Source organism: Mustela nivalis (genome assembly GCF_964662115.1).
Source record: "Mustela nivalis genome assembly, chromosome: 10".
Taxonomy (NCBI): Eukaryota; Metazoa; Chordata; class Mammalia; order Carnivora; family Mustelidae; genus Mustela; species Mustela nivalis.
In genome coordinates, this window is record NC_139029.1 from 24,052,444 (window position 1) to 24,070,567 (window position 18,124).

The following is an 18,124-nucleotide window of genomic DNA, read 5'->3' on the forward strand; positions in this document are numbered from 1 at the left end:
TTTTTTTAAGGTAAGTCTACCTTTTTTTTTTTTTTTTTAGAGAAAGAGAGAAAGAGATAGACTGTGCATTCACATGCACACACACACACACGCACTCTCTCTTTCTCTCTCTCTCAAATCAACCAACCAACCAACCAACCAACCAACCAACCAACAACCAACCAATCAATCTTTATACCCAGGCAGAAGGTAGCAAAATAAAACTTGTGATGGCCTCACTATGTGTCTCTCTGGACTGCTCTGGTTTCATCTCCTCGAGGTGTAATACCTCAGAAACTCAGAAGCAGGATCCAGCTCCTGGACATCATATTCCTTCCTTCTCTTTTACTGACTTTCACTCAAGCTCAGCTGTCACCTTTGGCCTCCCACCCTGGAAAGGTTTGCCAGGGGGCACACTCACCCAGGCAGATAGGTGGTTTGCCTGTCCAGCTGCCGTCTGCTTTGCAGGTGCGGTGCTCGGAGCCACCCTTGAGGGAGAAACCCTCCTGGCAGGAATAGAGGAGTGTGTAGCCCATAGAGGGTAAGTCCAGGGCTCCAACGTTGGCATGGGATGGCGTCTCTGGCTGCTTGCAGTGGTGGGCTGGGTGAGAGAAAAGACAGTGTTGGACCTGGGAGATTAGGATCTTTAGGAAGCCTTTTGATTATTTCTGTTCCTACATGGAACATCCCCTTCCTTTCCCCTCTAGGCCCCTTTCATGTATCCCATCCCCTCCCCAAAACTACCCCCCAACCCCAGCCTTGAGGTCTAGACTTATGACCGGGATGGGGATGACATGGATCCTGGTTTAGTCATCCTTGGGGGGCCTGTAGCACTCTTCCTGGGGAAAGAGCAGTAATTATGGTCAAAAGCCTGAAATCCTTAATGAGGGGCAACCTTGTAGCAGTGAGTTTTTGCTGCCACTGGAAAGTTCTTTCTTTTTTGCTAAGGCATAGGAATTGCCTTCAAATATCAGAAAGGCTTTTGTGTGGAAATGTCTTCCATGAGTCCCCAAGGGATAAGGACTACAAAGAAAGCAATATCGGTCCCAGTCATGAGCTCCCTGTCATTCAGAGCATTTGAGCATCTGGGTGTCCAGCTGGGGGAGGTAATGTGTTGCTGAGAGGAACTGTCAAGGTGCAGGGGAAGTCTGCACTCACGGACACAGTCGGGCGGGGTTCCGCTCCACGTGAGGTTGGGGAGGCAGGTCCTGGTGGTGGAACCCTGAAGCAGGTAACCTTTCTGACAACGGAAGAGCACTGTGCTTCCAACCTGTGGGGAGGATGGAAGCTTCCTTCATCCCCTCCTAGTGAGTGATGCTTCATACCCTGCCACTTGACTACTTAGTTTCCTATCACCCAGCTCCTGCCCACACCCTTGCCTCCACCTGAAACTTCCTTCCACTTCTCTGCCTGGTTAAATATTATTTACCCTTTGAGGCAGCTGTTGTACCTCTTCCACTGGCCCTTACCCAAGCCCCGAGCCAGAGCAGTGCTCTTCTCAGATGGAGCATGCTCTGCTGCAGCGGACAGATGCCTGACTCAGAATCAGAAGACCCTGGTCTGACTTCTGGCTTTGATCTTTGCTCATGGAATGACAAGTTGCTGGGAACTCAATGCCCAAGTCTTCCTGTGCAGAATGAGGGACTACTGGCCCCACCATGCATACAGCACAGTGTCATGACAGTCAAATGCAGTGTTGGATTTGAAAGCCTTTTATAAAATGGGACACACTTCCCAACACAGAATCATGACTTGTGTGTGTCTCTTCCATGAGTCTACACATTAAGGGAGACTTGTCTTCTTATAGAGAGCTTCCACAAAGATCCTGGCACTTGCTTAATGAGTATCTGTTGGGCAGATTCACCACCCTGCTACCATCTCTACCTCTGATCATTTGTCCCTTCCCCCAGTTCCGCGTCCACCAGCCCTCATTGTCCCATATGACACCCCTGCAACCACCAGCTCCATCTCTCCCTCTGCCCTCTGCATGGCGGCTTCCTAAGCGGCAACTCTGATGTCCCAGTTTCCCAGCTGGAAATACTCGCATGTCCCTTTTACCTATGTGAGCAAAATTCCAATGCCAAGTGAAACACTTGACTTCCACTCCCTTCCTCCAGGCCCTTCCACTTCTTCTGGAATGTCATCCTTTCATTCAGCAATGGCGCCTCTGTCCATCCAGGTGTGCCGATCAAAACCTTCAAGGAAGTCTTGATTCCTCCCTTTACTTCAACCCCTCACTCCAATCCATCAGCATGTTGTCTTGGTTCTGCCTCTGTCTGTTGGTTCTGCCTCCACAGTCCATCCTGACCCCTTCATTTCTCTTTGTGTCACTGTCACTACCTCGCCCTTCTCCCAGAGCCACAGCAGCAATGCCCTACTTGTTCAGGTTCCTTTGTTCTAACCCATTATTCACTCTCTCTGCAGCATTCAAATGATGGATCACAGTCCCCTTCAAATGGTTTCCTGTGACATTTAGAATAAAATCCAAAATGTTTACCATGGCCTCAAGGGCCCTAGGTGACCTGACCTGTGGCTTTTTCTTTTATAAAAAATTATTACTTGCTATTTGATGCATGCAAAAGAATATATGGAATGTACATGGAAAGGAATTATTATAAAGAAATTGGACACATTAACATTAGCAACGCACTTGTTACTCTCTGCAACTTTCCCTGCCCCGTTGTTCCTCTCTCCTCGGCTCCCCATCAGCAGTAAAGACTATCTTGAATTTTGTGTTTTTAATTTCCTTGCTTTGTTAGAAAATAATTCTATCACACACATGCACATATATCTCTAATCATAAGTCCTTCGTAGTTTTAATCTTTATAGAAATAGCATCATTCCACCTTATCTTCTGATACAATGTTTCTAAGATTCACCCACTTAGTGAAGATCTGTATTCATTGCAGGCATGTAGTCCTGCATTCCTTATCATCTGATCATCTGATCAATGTCATCTTATCATCTGATACAATGTTTCTAAGATTCATCCATGTAGTGTAGATCTGTATTCAATGCAGGAATGTAGTCCTGCATTCATTGTCACTGTGGTGACTTCACAGTTTTTCTCAGATCTCGGAAATATACGCAAGGGTTTCTCTGGGGTTAGTTTCCAGGAATGGAGCTTCTGGGTTGCAGACTGTGTGACTATTTAACTTTAACAGACGGTGCCCAGTTGTTTTCAAACAGATAGAGATCACAAGTAGGCAGAGAGGCAGGCAGAGAGAGAGGGAGGAGGAAGCAGGCTCCCCGCCGAGCAGAGAGCCCAACGCGGGGCTTGATCCCAGTACCCCGGGATCATGACCTAAGCCGAAGGCAGAGACTTTAACCGACTGAGCCACCCAGGCGCCCCTAATTGTCCTGTCTTGAACACACCTTTCGGGCTTCCTGTTTCTGTTCCAAGTGTCCCATCCCAGGCTGTCCAAATCCCTGCCTCCTCCTGAAGCTCTTTCTGAGATGTTCCCATGGAGCTTGCCTGCTGTGTGGCACTTGCTCCTTCCTACCACTCTGAGCCCTGTATCTGTAGGGAGTGTATTGGTGCCATGCAGACAGAAGGTTGTCTGTCTCACTCATTTCTGTCTTCCCACAACTGCCTGTGCCAACTGCAGGGGGCTGCTGGGAAGTGTTTGCATCACTATGTGAGAATCTCTTCTGCGTCTGTTTCTCGGATTGCTGTCAGTGCCTCTGTTTCTGCAGGCTGCTCCCACGTGGCATGGTTCAAAGACACAGAACACTTTCTGCCTCCAGCTTCCAAGGTCTTGTTTCCACCCATGCTGTTTCGGGGAAGGTCCCTGAGCCCCTGAGGCTGACAATGATAGACAAGGACAGGGGGCAGGAAGGCCAGATCCTGGCTGACTTCATTACCTGGTATCCCTGGGAATTGTTCTGTATCCCGAACTGCGGCACACCGGGGTCTGCACACATGGTCAGCGTTGGGTCTAGGTTGCAAAACAGAGAAACAGATCCCATGGTCAGTGAGGCTCTCATTGCGTCCACTCACTCTGAGACACAGGTGTAGGAGGGGAAAATGGAGCCACATCCTTCCTCCCACACCTGTTATGGCTCCTCCCGAGTCATACCCTTGCACCATCTATGTGATTCCTGGAAGCACACTCACTCTGGGTATTTTCAACTTCACTTTAAGAAGTTTTAAGAAGCTCGGGAGGATGCCCACCAGCTTGCCCACTCTTTCCCAGACCATCTCTCACCTATGCAGCTGGGCTGGGTGCCACTCCATGTCCCATCTGACTGGCAAAACCTCCGTGGAGAGCCCACCAGCACCAGAGGGGGCTGGCAGGAGAAGGAGACGGACGACCTGTAGGAGAAGCCTCGGTCCTCTCTCCTGCCACGGGCTGGGACGCCAGGATCTCCGCAGAACACAGCTGGGAAGACGAAGGGAGAAAGGCCGGTCTGAGATGCTTTCTAGAGCCCTGTCTGTCACCCTAGGCTGGCTCTCCTCCAAGTGCCAGTTGGACTCTGCCAACAGGAGCAGCCTCGAGTCAACAGTCACCGTTCCCTCACACACCTGCTGTTCTGTGCATCCTCTCCTTCCCATATTCAAGATGCTTGTTAATAATCACCCAAGAAATGAAGCAACAGTATAGGAAGTTAAATTGAGAGGAAGTCAACTACAACTCATTTCCCACAACTTTTTCCCATTTTCATGCTCACTCCCTTCTAGTCTTCGCTGAGTCATATGTAAACTTGTGTGTGGCTGTGAACCCCACTTCCCAGTGGTGTGAACCTTGCTTTGTTCACTTACTAGCCTGTAAACAGTTTCCACATTTATGACACCATTATCACTTATTGGCTACATCATTTTGCCATGAGAGGTTGTGCCGTAATTGCTGTTCATTGTAGCCGTTACATTAGGCATTTTCTATTACTATACCATTAGATGTGGCTCTTCTTTCCCTGCTAATGTTTTCTTGTGGGGATCCTCTAGAAGTGGACTTAGTATGTTTGAGTGAGTTTGCAGCTCCTGGTGTATAAGCCGAATGTCTTTCCAAAGGGTTTGCATTTACACTGCTGTGGGTATGCACGTGCCCATTTCACTGAGATCTGCAGAGAGATTGCCTAAAGAATGATCATGTGACAGCAAACAGAATAAACACAGGCCCCTCTTCTGTCCCTTCTGTTCAGCGTCTTATTTGCACATATGGTTTACTAAAAATGCTTACTTCCTTAGGACACTGCAGAGACAGGCCTGTGTTCTAAAGGGGGCTGACAGCAAATGTGATTTTGATGCCTTGAAAATAAGCATCTATAAATAAATAAAGGGATTCTATCTGTGTTTTTATCCTTAGAAACAATATACTTTTCTACAGCTCTCAAGACCAGAGATGCCACATAACAAAGAGCCAGTGGTGTCTGGTGTGGCGGGAGCAGGCCATGGGACAGCCAGTACGCTTGGGTTGTGCCAGTTGGAAAGCACAGGGAGTTTGCACTTCTTTCCCATAAACACTCCTGCAGCAGTTCTCGTAGCTGCCACAAGGAGTGGCCAGATGTGCCCCCCGCACTCTGTGAATGTGCTCTACTTAAAAGAAAGGGCCTCGTGCCGATTATATGTGGCTTTGGGGTTCCATTGACTGAGGCACTCTAAAATGCAAAATTAAATTTTATGTCTATCTTTTTTCCTGTTTTAAAAGTTCTCATGGTGATAATACAGGCTGTAAATTTGAGTAGGAATTTTAGAGAAAATTGTGTGGAGAAATGACTGTTTTCACACTAGACTTTGTCACTAACACACTAGGTCAGGTCCTTTTCCTGTCTTATCTTCCCCACTAAGCCACCTGAGAAGGGACTTCTGCCTGCCTCTCAGGATACCTTGTTGTGAGAATCAGATGTGACCATGTGTGCAAACATCCCCTGAGGAGGCAGCACAAAGCCTGTGAAATGTAAAATGTTATCTCTGTGAATGGACTGACATGCTGTGACCTCTCAGTGGAGGAGTTCACATGTGGGTAATCAGAGCAAACCTAACGGCATAATGTAACTCCTCTTCCTCATCCCCATTTTGCCTTGAATTAAATTCACTTTCTTCTCTATTAATTTTCAAACAGCATTTAACAAACCTCTTCAGGTCCTGATTTTCTGCTGCTTCTGGCACCAAATAAGTCTATAGATATGAGCCCTGCCTCTTGAGATCTTAGAATCTAAGCTGGTTAAACCAGGAGGGTATAAAAGGTGAAAGATACAGATAAATAACATGGCTTGAGCATCAATAAAATTTGTTGAAAGTACACAGGTGCATTAGGAACTCAGGGGAAGAAGTAGAAGTTGTACATTTGGAAATGGTGGGATCCAGGGAAGAAGTCAACTTGAAGCTGCTTTACTTAAGACAGGGGAGCTGTCCAGCCAAATGGGAGGTGGCATGGAAAGAGCTGAGTGGGTCTGGGGAAGCACGTAGGAAGTGGTGAGGCTGAAAATGAACTTGATCCTGATGTGTTACAGTATGGGGACAAAATCCCTGCCCACGTTTAGGGAGTTACATAAGACGAAAAAGTGATGTTATGAGGGATATGTTTGCAGCAATACAGCAAGAAAGTGACTAGGTCCAAAAGCAGATCTATGGAGGAAGAGATGCAGTCTGGAGGAGGGAAGTGAGAGTACCAAGCACTGCAGAAGGCCCAGTTGCAAAGTTGGGAAACAGTGATAAGAATTTGAAAGGTTACTGCACATCTCAATGGTCAGCCGCTTGGCCACAGAAAATATGTGTGGAGCACAGCAAGTTAGAAATAAATATATTGTTGGAGAGGATGTGGAGAAAGGGAAACCCTCTTACACTGTTGGTGGGAATGCAAGTTGGTGCAACCACTTTGAAGAACAGTGTCGAGATTCCTTAAGAAATTAAAAATAGAGCTACCCTATGACCCTGTAATTGCACTACTGGGTATTTACCCTAAAGATACAGATGTAGTGAAAAGAAGGGCCATATGCACCCCAATGTTCATAGCAGCAATGGCCATAGTCACCAAACTGTGGAAAGAGCTAAGATGCCTTTCAGCAGACAAATGGTTAAAAAAGATATGGTCCATATTTACAATGGAGTATTATGCCTCCATCAGAAAGAGTGATTACCCAACGTTTGTATGAACATGGATGGGACTAAAGGAGATTATGCTGAGTGAAATAAGTCAAGCAGAGAAAGTCAATTGTCATATGGTTTCACTTACTTGTGGAGCATAAGTAATAACATGGAGGACTTTAGGAGAAGGAAAGGAAAAGTGAATTGGGGGAAATCGGAGGGGGAGATGAACCATGAGAGACTGTGGACTCTGAGAAACAAACTGCGGGTTTTAGGGGGAGAGGGGTGAGGAGTTAGGTGAGCCTGGTGGTGGGTATTAAGAAGGGCATGTATTGCATGGAGCACGGGGTGTGGTGCATAAACAATGAATCTTGGAACACTGAAAAAATAAAATAAAATTAAAAAATATATATATTTGACTTCTTTATAGCACACTACAAGAACACTGACTAGCAGAGTTACAGTTCCCCAAGACGTCACTTCAAGCGTGAAGAACAACCTTCATGCTATAATGTGAATGTATGTGTGTACACAGAGTCAAGAGGTTCATAATCATATACAAAATAAAATGGAAGCAGGCTAGTATCTAAAATCTTGAAAGAACTTATCAGATCAACACCCAAAAACCAAAAAATCCCACCAAGAAATGGGCAGAAGACATGCACAAACATTTCTCCAAAGAACAGACATGTGAAAAAATGCTCAACATCACTCGACATCAGGGAAATACAAATCAAAAGCACAGTGAGAAACTACCTCACACCGGCCAGAATGCCTAAAATTAACATGGGGAAACAACAGATGTTGGCGAGGATGCGGAGAAAGGGGAACTCTGTTGGTGGGAATGCAAGCTGGTGCAGCCACTCTGGAAAACAGTATGGATATTTTCCTCCAAAAATTAAAAGTAGAGCTACCCTACAGCCAGCCCTGCAATTGCACTACTAGGTATTTATCCAAAGGATACAAACACAGTGATTTGAAGGGACACTTGCACCTCAGTGTTTATGGCAGCAATGTCCACAATGGCCAAACTATGGAAAGAGCCCTGATGTCCATCAACAGATGAATGGATAAAGAAGATGTAGTATATATACACACAATGGAATATTACTCAAGTCCCCCCCCCCCCCCAAAATCTTGCCACTTGCAATGATGTGGATGGAACTAGAGGGTACTTGCTAAGAGAAATAAGTTAGTTGGAGAAAGACAAATACTATATGATTTCACTCATATGTGGAATTTATGAATTGAAACAGATGAACATAGGGGAAGGGAAGGAAAAATAAAATAGGATGAAAAGAGGGAGGCAAACCAAAAGAGACTCTTAATCACAGGAAACAAACTGGGGGTTGCTAGAGGGGAGGGAGATGGGAGAATGGGGTAACTGGGTGATGGACATTAAGGAGGGCATGTGATGTAATGAACACTGATGTAATGAACATCAGAAGGCTGATGAATCACTAAATTCTATGAAACTAGTAAAGAAGTACGAAAAAAAAAAAGATGCATTCTAGAAAAAAAAAAAGAAAAGAAAACAGGACCAGCAGCCTATGCTAATAGAAGCCTCTATGAGAGCTGGGGAGTCTAGACTAACCAATCAGAAGTTAGTTAAAGACTGACTTGATAAGAAGTTACCAAATCTAGGAAGAGGCAGCTCAATGAATAAGAAGCACAAATAGATGACAAAGAAAAAGGAGCTCCGTCTTGCTGATAAGAAACGTGATACCACCAGGGAAATACAAATCAAAACCACAATGAGATACCACTTCACACCAGTCAGAATGGCTAAAATTAATAAGTCAGGAAACGACAGATGTTGGAGAGAATGCGGAAAAAGGGGAACCCTCCTACACTGTTGGTGGGAATGCAAGCTGGTGAGGTCACTCTGGAAAACAGTATGGAGTTTCCTCCAAAAGTTGAAAATAGAGCTACCCTATGATTCAGCAATCGCACTACTGGATATTTAACCTAAAGATGCAAATGTAGTGATCCAAAGGGGCACGTGCACCTGAAGGTTTATAGCACCAATGTCCACAATAGCCAAACTATGAAAAGAACCTAGATGTCCATCAACAGATGAATGGATAAAGAAGATGTGGTATATATACATGATGGAATACTATGCAGCCATCAAAAGAAATGAAATCTTGCCATTTGCAACGACATGGATGGAACTAAAGGATATTATGCTGAGCAAAATAAGTCAATCAGAGAAAGTCAATGATCATATGACTTCCCTGATATGAGGAATTTGAGAGGCAGAGTGGGGGGTTTTGGGGGTAGGGAAGGAAGAAAATGAAACAAGATGGGATCGGGAGGAAGACAAACCATAAGGGACTCTTAATCTCACAAAACAAACTGAGGGGTGCTGGGGAGAGGTGGGGTGTGGAGAGGGTGGTGGGGTCATGGACATTTGGGAGGGTATGTGAAATGGTGAGCGCTGTGAAGTGTGTAAGCCTGACAATTCACAAACCTGTACCCCTGGGGCAAATAATACATTATATGTTAATAAAAGTAATTAATAAAAAAAAGAAACATGATGCTAATGAAAACAATGAGATACCTTTTTAAACTTCTTGGGCTGGTAATTATTAAAAAATATTGTCAAAATTCATTGTTAATGAGGCTGTGAGTCAAGAAATATTTTCAGAAACTGCTGGTGGGAGAGTAGTTGGGACTCTTTTTCTAGAAGACAGTTTGGCAACATGTGTCAAGACGTATTGAATGCAGCATTTTCTCTCTCCTCGGACTTTACCACAAGAGTAAAGAAAGGTTATCCTCAAGAACATTGGTGGCAGAACTGCTTCTCATGTGATTAAACTGGAGAGACCTAAATTTATGACCAGTAGGAGAAGATTAAACCACTTGTGGATTAAAAAAGGTGGTGATGGCCTATCCATGAAGGCAAGTCACAAACTAGCTTGCACAGCATGATTTAATACCATTTGCAGAAAACTGTACTGCTCTCTGTCCAAAGCATTGTGGTTGGGGTGGAAGCACAGTCAAGAACTCTTCGGGCATCCAGAGTTCACAGGACTGTTATGTTCTTCTTTGTATTTTCAGATACATTTACATTTTTTTTTTTAATGATGACCATACTTCCTTGTTCAGAGGCAATTTAGCTTTTTCTCAAGAAGAAAAGCAGGGTTTCCGAGTCCAGACTCAACTCTGAGACTTGCTACCTTCCTAATGTTTCTCTGAAGGTGTACAAAGGGCTTGAGGGGCTGACCAGGCACCCAGTGTTGCCTTTCCTGTGTCCACATTTGAACTACCGCTCCCAGTTCCTGCTGAAATTTCCCAAACTGAAGCAAATTTTCAGAAGTACCAATACAATGTCATGAGTATGTTGATAGTTTTCTACAGGATTAGATAAATGCCTAGAAGAAAAAAAAATTAGGTCTTCTACTTGTCCAAAGCATGGACACTGAGAGAATTTTCCAGAGTCCAATTATGTGGTGTGACAGGAATAAGTGAGGAAGTGAGCTCTGGGGTAGACTTGGGCTCTTGGGGTCATGATTCGGCCAGGTGGATAAGAAATAAACTCTTTCATCAAAAAATCATGTATGCTCCAGAAACCTTTTCTTTGCAGGCTATTTTTCATAAAGACAGGCACATTTCCAGCATGAGTGCCTTCCAGATCTTTGGGAACTATCCTATCCAGTAAACAACCTTTCATGTTAAGAAACACCACCCTTTTCTCTGGCTTAATTTCCTTTCATTGTGACTCCACATGGTGTCCAGGGCTCAGTGGGATATTCTCATTGTTTTCTTTTAAACTCCCTTTAAGAGTGTCTTTGGCAAAGCGGCTCCCTGATTTTGGTGGGGGGATAGTTATTACCTACTCTAGGCCTACCAATAGCAGAGCTCTGAGGAGGGAAGGGAAAGGAGCCAGCAGATAAGATGCACAAAGGCCCTGTTCATAAGCAAACTTACGGAAACACTGAGGCAACTCTCCAGTCCAGGATCCATTCCCTTCACAGGTGAGCACCGCAGGCAGGGACAGCTGGTACCCCTCCAGGCAGGCATATGTCACGCTTGAGCCCCACATGAAGTCAGATCCCACCACTTTCCCATTGGGGATGAGCTGAGGTGGCTTGCATATGATTGCTGGGGGGAGGGGGAAACCAAAGCACGCTGAGTTCCAGTGCTATCCTAGGGCAGGCCTTAGGCCCAACTCCCCAGCACCAATGTCACTGGCTACCTTGTACCTACTGAGAGTCTAGGCTAAGCAGGGAGAATCAGGAATGCTCCCTCTTAGTTTGGAAGCCAGGGGTTCTTTTGTATTTTACAATGCCCTCAAGTGTGACAACCCTCTCCTTTGTCTGCATAATCCTTCCCTTGATGTTCAGAGCCCAGGACTTACCTTGGTACCTCTGTTTCCCTCCTTGCAGATGTTCAGGGATTAGTCCTCACCTCACACCCCCCATGACAAGATGGTACTAGGGCTCTGCCTCCTCTGTTCCCACCCTGCTACATGTTCAAGGCCCATGTCTCACTTTTGTATCTTCTTTGGCCCTGTGTCCACATGAGCAGCCCTCAGACACACCTTTGCAGACTGGCTTGGTACCATTCCATGTCCGGTCCTTGGTGCAGCTCAGCACAGACACCCTATGTGACTCCATCATGTAGCCAGGGACGCACTGAAACGTCACGGTTTTGTTGTACCTGAAGTCATTGCCCAGCCGGAGGCCATTGGCTGGAATCCCAGGGTCACCACAGTTTATGACTAGGAGAAGGGAGATAAAGCGTGGTTTACTCTAGGTACAGACCTCATTTCTCCCCAGCATTCCAATGCCATCCCTAGTATTCCCTACACAAGTCCAGGAGGGAAGAATCAGATCAGAGATGCCCTGACTTCCCAGGTTCCTGGCTGGGCGCTGCCCTTTCTAAAGTCACTCTGGCCACATCTCTCTGCGAAGGCCCTCCCACATCCATACTGTCCTCGCCCCCACCATCCTTCAGCACCCCAGCAACTTGGGCTATGAGGACCATCCTTATTCAAAGCCCACTCCTCTCAGAGGAAGTACCAGAGAGCCTAGTTCCCAAATGAGGCTGGGGCTCAGAGAGGAGGTTTTCAGATTGAAGAGCCTGTGTTATTGGACCTCGGCAGACAATTTGTTCACTGAGGGGCACATGCTATTACCTGTTGTTCTGCCTAGGAGGCCTCTGTAGGGCCAGCAGCTTAGAAGCAGGGTCTTATAACCTTGCAATGGTCATATCTTTGCTATGGTATTGAGTGAGCTCTGGCCTCGAAACAGAAGTGAACTTAACATGGGATTTAGGGAGAGACCTGAAATCATAGGCTAGGGCTTAGAAAGGGCTGGTGTTCTCAGATACCTTTATCTTACTACTTCCCTCTGTCTGGGACCCACAGTGACTTACTTCCCAAGGAAAAAGTTCTGGGGCTGCCCCAGAGAAGAGCAGGGAATGGGACCTATGGGGCTATATGAGGCTTGAGAGCGAGGCGGGGGGATTGGTGGGGGATGGGTCCAAGGCTGAGAGAAACCCTCGAAGATGGTGGAAGGCAATAGCCGTAGGAGTTTGCCACAGAAGAGAACAAGGAAGCCTAAGGAACTATTGAGAGCCTGAGGAATAGCAGATACATACACCCTTCCCCTCCCTGAGCCTCAGTCATCTTATATGTCAAGTGGGCTGTGATGGGAACCAAATGACATGATGCAAATCAAATCAGACACTTAGCTCAGTGGTGGTTACACAATATGTGCTCAGTAAATAGACCCCGTCATTTGGGAGTGAGACCCCACACTGTGGCCAGCCTTCCCAGTCTCCCACAGACAGCCTTCATTGGCATGGAGGAGCCCAATCGCCTTGGCCACCACTTGCCACAGAGCCCAGAGGGCCTGGGCTCTCACCTATGCACTCCGGGTCACTGCCTGTCCAGGTGCCATTGACCGAGCAGTGTCGGCTGAGCAGGCCTGTGGCGTAGTAGCCTTCCCGGCACTCGTAGACGATGGAGCTGGAGAAGCCCAGGCCGTCACTGAACAGGACGTGGGCATTGCTTGGAGTCCCGGGGTTCCCACAAGAGATCACTAGGAAGCCAGAGAAGTGCATTATTCACCAGAACCAGGGTGGGCGTCAGCCGGGGGGCTGAGAGCGGCCCAGACGGCATACATCAGGACACTGGATTGAAATGCCTCTCAGGCTGCTTTTGTGTCTGATCATCTCGCCCCCGTAGGGGAAGGAGAGATCTGAATTCTTCTTCTTCTTCTTCTTCTTCTTTTTTTTTTTTTGTTAATTTTCTGAGAAGTGAAAACTTTACCTGTTTTATTATCCCACCTAAAATTTTAGACAATTCTTTAATATCGCCAAATAGCCAACCGTGCCTAACTGACCGCAATTGTAATCTCTCCCGCCTTTTTTTTTTTTTTTTTTTTTACGGTTGATTTGTTTGAATCATGATCCAATATGACTTTGAAAAGGCATGCATCCCAGCCTCTTTGAATTCCGAGATCCCTGTTCCCTCTCCCAGAATTTATCTGTAAATTCTCCAGTGCAATTTCCCATTTCCCAGATGTTGCTAAGTGCACCAGTGAGGTGCTCTTCCCCATGTTGCTCTGTCCCCTGCAGTTCCTTTGAGTCAAGTTCAGTTCTTAGCAAGGGTGTTTCATAGGTGGTCCTGTCTTTCCTACTGCACCTCATCAGGAGGCACAGGATGTCTGGCTGTTTCTTTGCTCGTGATGTTGAGGCTGATCGAATGGATTCAGGTAAGCCTGCCTCTCCTCGTGTTACAGAGTCCCCCTTTGTGGTTCACTCAATGGTTTAAGAAGCACTGATTGTTGACTAGATTTGTTATTTCATTAGGGGACAGAAAATGGTGATATCTAATTTGATAATTCTTTCTGCATTAGCTAGAGTTTTTTTTTTAATATTTGAATTTGAGATAATCTTTTTTAAAGATTTTATTTTTTTGCTAGAGTTCTTTAATAAATAAATAGAGTTCTTTAATAAAGAACTTACCCATCATCAAACATTTGTTTTTCTTGAAATACAATTCATAAAGGAAGGCTGGATAGTGTTTGGTTTTCTTTCTTATCCGATGTCAGAATAATGATTTGGTTTCCTAGAGAGCTCCAAAGTAGTCATCTTTGACGTGGATTTAAACTGATTTTATTATGTTGCCATCCATTGCCACTATTCTTCTTTTTAAAAAAATTTATTTAAACCCAATTAGCCAAGGTATAGCCACAATTGTTCTTTTTTTTCTTTTTGCCACAATTATTCTTATTGATGCTTAAATTATCCCATCTTTGGATAAGGGGAGCCTCTCCATGCTGGCTTCTGTGTTCCTCTGACACAATCCCACTTGTCTATGCTAGATTCCTTGATGGAGGGACAAGATGTTCCATGTTCATCTTGTATATTCTGCCCCAGTCCTGGAATCAGTCATTTCTCTAAAGAGTTCTGGTTTCTTTTAATGGAGAATGGATTTAAAAAATGTAATCTGAAAATTAAGGGTACTCATTGATACTGAGCTGGTCATTGATACAGATTTCTAGAATGGATAGAGCTGGGAAAAAAACTTTTTAAGTTGAAAATCCATTATGAGTTTATGCTGATGTTACCAATCCAAATTTAGGATTATGAGTCTTCTTAACTTCTTTATTTTTATATCTCTTTAATGCTGAAAATCTTGGTTCTTAATGGCAGATAATTTTAATTTGTTTTCAAAAAGTTTCAGGATAGTAATGTCAATATTATTACTAATAATATGATTGCTGAAAAACAATTGAAGATTTTATTGTCATTCTCTTTGTCCTCAGGGCACATATGCCATGGTCAACTTCCACTTTTTTCAAGTCATTTGAAATAATTCTCTGGATTGTTAAGTGACTAGTTTGATAAGTAGTTAAGTTCATTTGTTTTCATTTTGATTTTGCTATTTAGAGATTGCTTGTTTCTAATCTTTGATTTAATTTTACTTTGCTTAGTGTATACAACATTTATGTTATGTGGTCCCAAAGTCAAATCTACAAATGATTCCTATATAATGAGCACAACAGGTAGTGTTTAACACCCACAGATTCAACAATATTTGTGCTGCCTAGGTGCTGGAAACATAATTAGGGAGTCATGTCCCCTGCCCTTCAGGAGCCTAGTCCATCTTAAGGACCTACTTATAAACAGTAGAATTAAAATATGATGTAATAATTGTTATTCATGAAGGGGAAAAAAAAAACCACTAAGAAGGGAGGAGCTTATTGGGGCTGAAGGTAGGAATCTGAGTAGTCCCTTAAAAGGTAAGTGGGAACTCACCAAGGAAAGTCATGAAGAATTGTGTCCATATCATACACACACTCATCTAACAAACATTCACTTCCAGGTCCATACTCTAAGCCACCCACTTTCTGTTCCCGAACACTCCTGGCATGGTGACTGACTCTAGGCTGGGATACCTACTATAGTATTTGGCACGAAAGGGGACCCGAGTCACAGTGGATATTTGAGAATGCACTAAATTCTCCCCTTGCCAACATACTCTCCCACTACCATAGACCTCTTAACTATGCCTACAAAATCCTATGGAAACAGGGGTGCCTGGGGGTCTCAGTTAAGCGTCTGACTCTTGATCTCAGCTCAAGTATAGATCTCAGGGTCCTGAGTTCAGGCTCCTGCTGGGTGTGGAGCCTACTTGAAAAGTCCCGTGGAAACTAACTTTGCCAAAGCACTCTCCACAAGGCAGGACTTCAGGCAGACAAGTGGGAGAGGGCACTGGCTCCATCTGTAGCCTTTCCTGGGCAGGTGTCCCCTGATCAGGGGCCAGAACATCTCCCCGCACTCTGTAGGACTTACACTGCAACCTTAATTTCAAGGTCCATTCCCTCACCACTGCCCCTTATCTCTTCAGCTCATACCCCCTGGGATTCATTCTCTGGGGATATTTTGGTTCCAGTGGCACTGATAATCCATGGATCCCACCACTTTTCATTGTCTTTTACTCCACTCATAAACCTGCTCCCTACTTACCCAGCATAAATCCATCGTAATCCCTCTCCCTTGCATATAACCTCTCCTCACTTGCTACTTACTGCCAACGTCTTAGCTGCCTGATAAAACCCCCAACTGTACACCCACAGCTTCACCTACCCTATGTCTGCACCTCTGGAGCAAAATGCGGCTTGAACAAAAACACAGGCCAGTGCTGACTTCTCTCACTTAGGGGAGCCCTTGGTGCTGTCTGGCAATGATACGGTTCCCTATTCGACTCCCAGGCCCCCCTTGCTAGGTGACTGTTTCATATGGTTTCCTTCCTCTTCCAGCACCTTCTCACACACCCTTATCTCAGCGGCTACACAGATTCCTCATTAGGAGAGTGCTATGCAGGCTGTATTTTAGAGAGAGACAGAGAGATCCTGGGAGCAGGTACAAAAAGTTGGACTCTGAATAAATAAAATCTTAAAAAAAAAAAAAGTTGGACTCTGGGGAGAGAGGTTTTAAAATAAAGTTATTTTCAGAAATTCAAGATTGTGTGGAGAAATCTAATTTCTCCCCCTGGAGCTACCTCAGGAAACATCAGTAGGGAATTCTATTACCTTTAAAGGGTCTTTTAAAAATGAGATTTGTATTTCTTTGGCACCTTGGATATCTGTGTAACAGTCTCTTCCCTTAAACTAAACTCCAAGAGGGTGAGGTGTGTCCGTCTCGGCACTGCTGTGTCCCCAGCACCTAATACAGTATTTGGCACATGGTTGTTGGAGCTGTATGGGAAATAAATGAATAAATGGGGCTAAACTTTGTTGCTTCTGGTTTCTTCCCCTCTTAGGTGAGGGTGGGGATTATGTTTATTTTTGGATTACTAGTGAACATGACTGAGAACTCTCTGTTGACTACTATCCTCCAGGCCAAGGGTTCCAACGGGGCCGTGGATTTTGTCTGCGAGTGTGGGGGCAGGTGCTCAGGAGCAGGCAACTTGGGGGAAGAGCAGCTGGGGTGGGCAAAAGGGAAAAGCAGAATGGTCACATACATTACCTCCACACTCAGGCTGTGTGCCGCTCCATGAGCCGTTGGCTTGACAAGTCCGCTCAGACGATCCCCGGAGCATGTGGCCAGCTTCACAGCTGAAACGCATCAGACTGCCTGGGGCAAAGCTATCACCCAAACGGATGCCATGGGCTGGGATCCCTGGGTCACCACAGGTTCCCGTGCTGGTTCCTACGGATCAGAATCAAACAAACCCTCTTGTTTTAGCATGGAAGAGCTGGAAGTGGGGAACTGAGAAAGACCCTGGGCCAGTGCTAAGGGGAGGCATTGGGCCTCAGGAATAAGGGGGGTGAAAACTGACTGTCTTGCCCCAGTTAGTTGGACCTTACTTCCTGCCTTACTTCATGACTTACTACTCAGAGGTCAGAGAATACCAAGGTCTGAGCTCATGGGTGAGTCCCCAGGGGCCACATAGCAAAGGAAGAAAGCAGAGGGGAGGTTTTGTGGTGGAGATTGGCCTTTGCTCTCTGGTCAGTGACAGTGTGGAATGTCACTGGTCCAAGCTGGCCACATCACTTCCTTCTTCCTTTTACCTCTTCTCCACAATATCTGTGATTCTGCACCCTCTCTGTCCCCAGTTCCAGCATCTTAGCTTACCTGCCCAGCTATTGTGAGAGTCTCCTTATGTCCCCACCTCCTAAACTCTCCCTGTAACCCATTTTCCACTTTATCCTCAAACCTTGACAATGAACAATCACCAACCATCTGATCTTAATTCCTACTGAAACATCTCCACATGGGTTAAAGTCTAAACTCCTTAGTGTAGTTTTGTCTTCCCAACAGTTTGGCTTGAATCTGGGTCCTGGGGCATTCATTGAGGATTCCCTATTCACCAACTATGTAACACAGGTGAATTCTAGATGAAATGTTCTGGACTCTCACATTCCATTCTTTCTTTGCTCTTTGCCTCCTGCTACATTTCTGTATTCATCTGGGTCCTGGTATTGTACAGACCCACCCAAGAGGTGGAGGAGGGTAAAGAACAGGAGACAAAGCCACCAGGTTGAGGCTTGTGGGAACCAGCACCCCTCATTATACAGAGTTGTATAGGAGCCATCATAAGATCAGACTAGGCCATGGGAAGCATGAAGAAGGAAGAGGAAAATGAAGGAAAAAATG

General features: G+C 45.3%; 1 protein-coding gene across 4 annotated transcripts in view; it reads right to left on the reverse strand.

Annotated features, from left to right (window-relative positions):
* Nucleotides 1-18,124, reverse strand: part of CSMD2 (CUB and Sushi multiple domains 2) — a 607,752-nt gene that overhangs the window by 21,968 nt on the left and 567,660 nt on the right. For 3 of the 4 annotated variants that reach the window (XM_082686557.1, XM_082686556.1, XM_082686555.1), the window contains 8 exons: nucleotides 16,994-17,176; nucleotides 12,880-13,056; nucleotides 11,553-11,732; nucleotides 10,940-11,113; nucleotides 4,188-4,361; nucleotides 3,844-3,917; nucleotides 1,138-1,249; nucleotides 401-580 (listed from right to left, as the gene is read on the reverse strand). In XM_082686557.1, the coding sequence (XP_082542683.1) occupies nucleotides 401-580; nucleotides 1,138-1,249; nucleotides 3,844-3,917; nucleotides 4,188-4,361; nucleotides 10,940-11,113; nucleotides 11,553-11,732; nucleotides 12,880-13,056; nucleotides 16,994-17,176 (1,254 nt within the window). Of the gene's footprint in view, nucleotides 1-400; nucleotides 581-1,137; nucleotides 1,250-3,843; nucleotides 3,918-4,187; nucleotides 4,362-10,939; nucleotides 11,114-11,552; nucleotides 11,733-12,879; nucleotides 13,057-16,993; nucleotides 17,177-18,124 lie in introns of those variants that run through there. The other variant, XM_082686558.1, reaches the window with a different exon arrangement.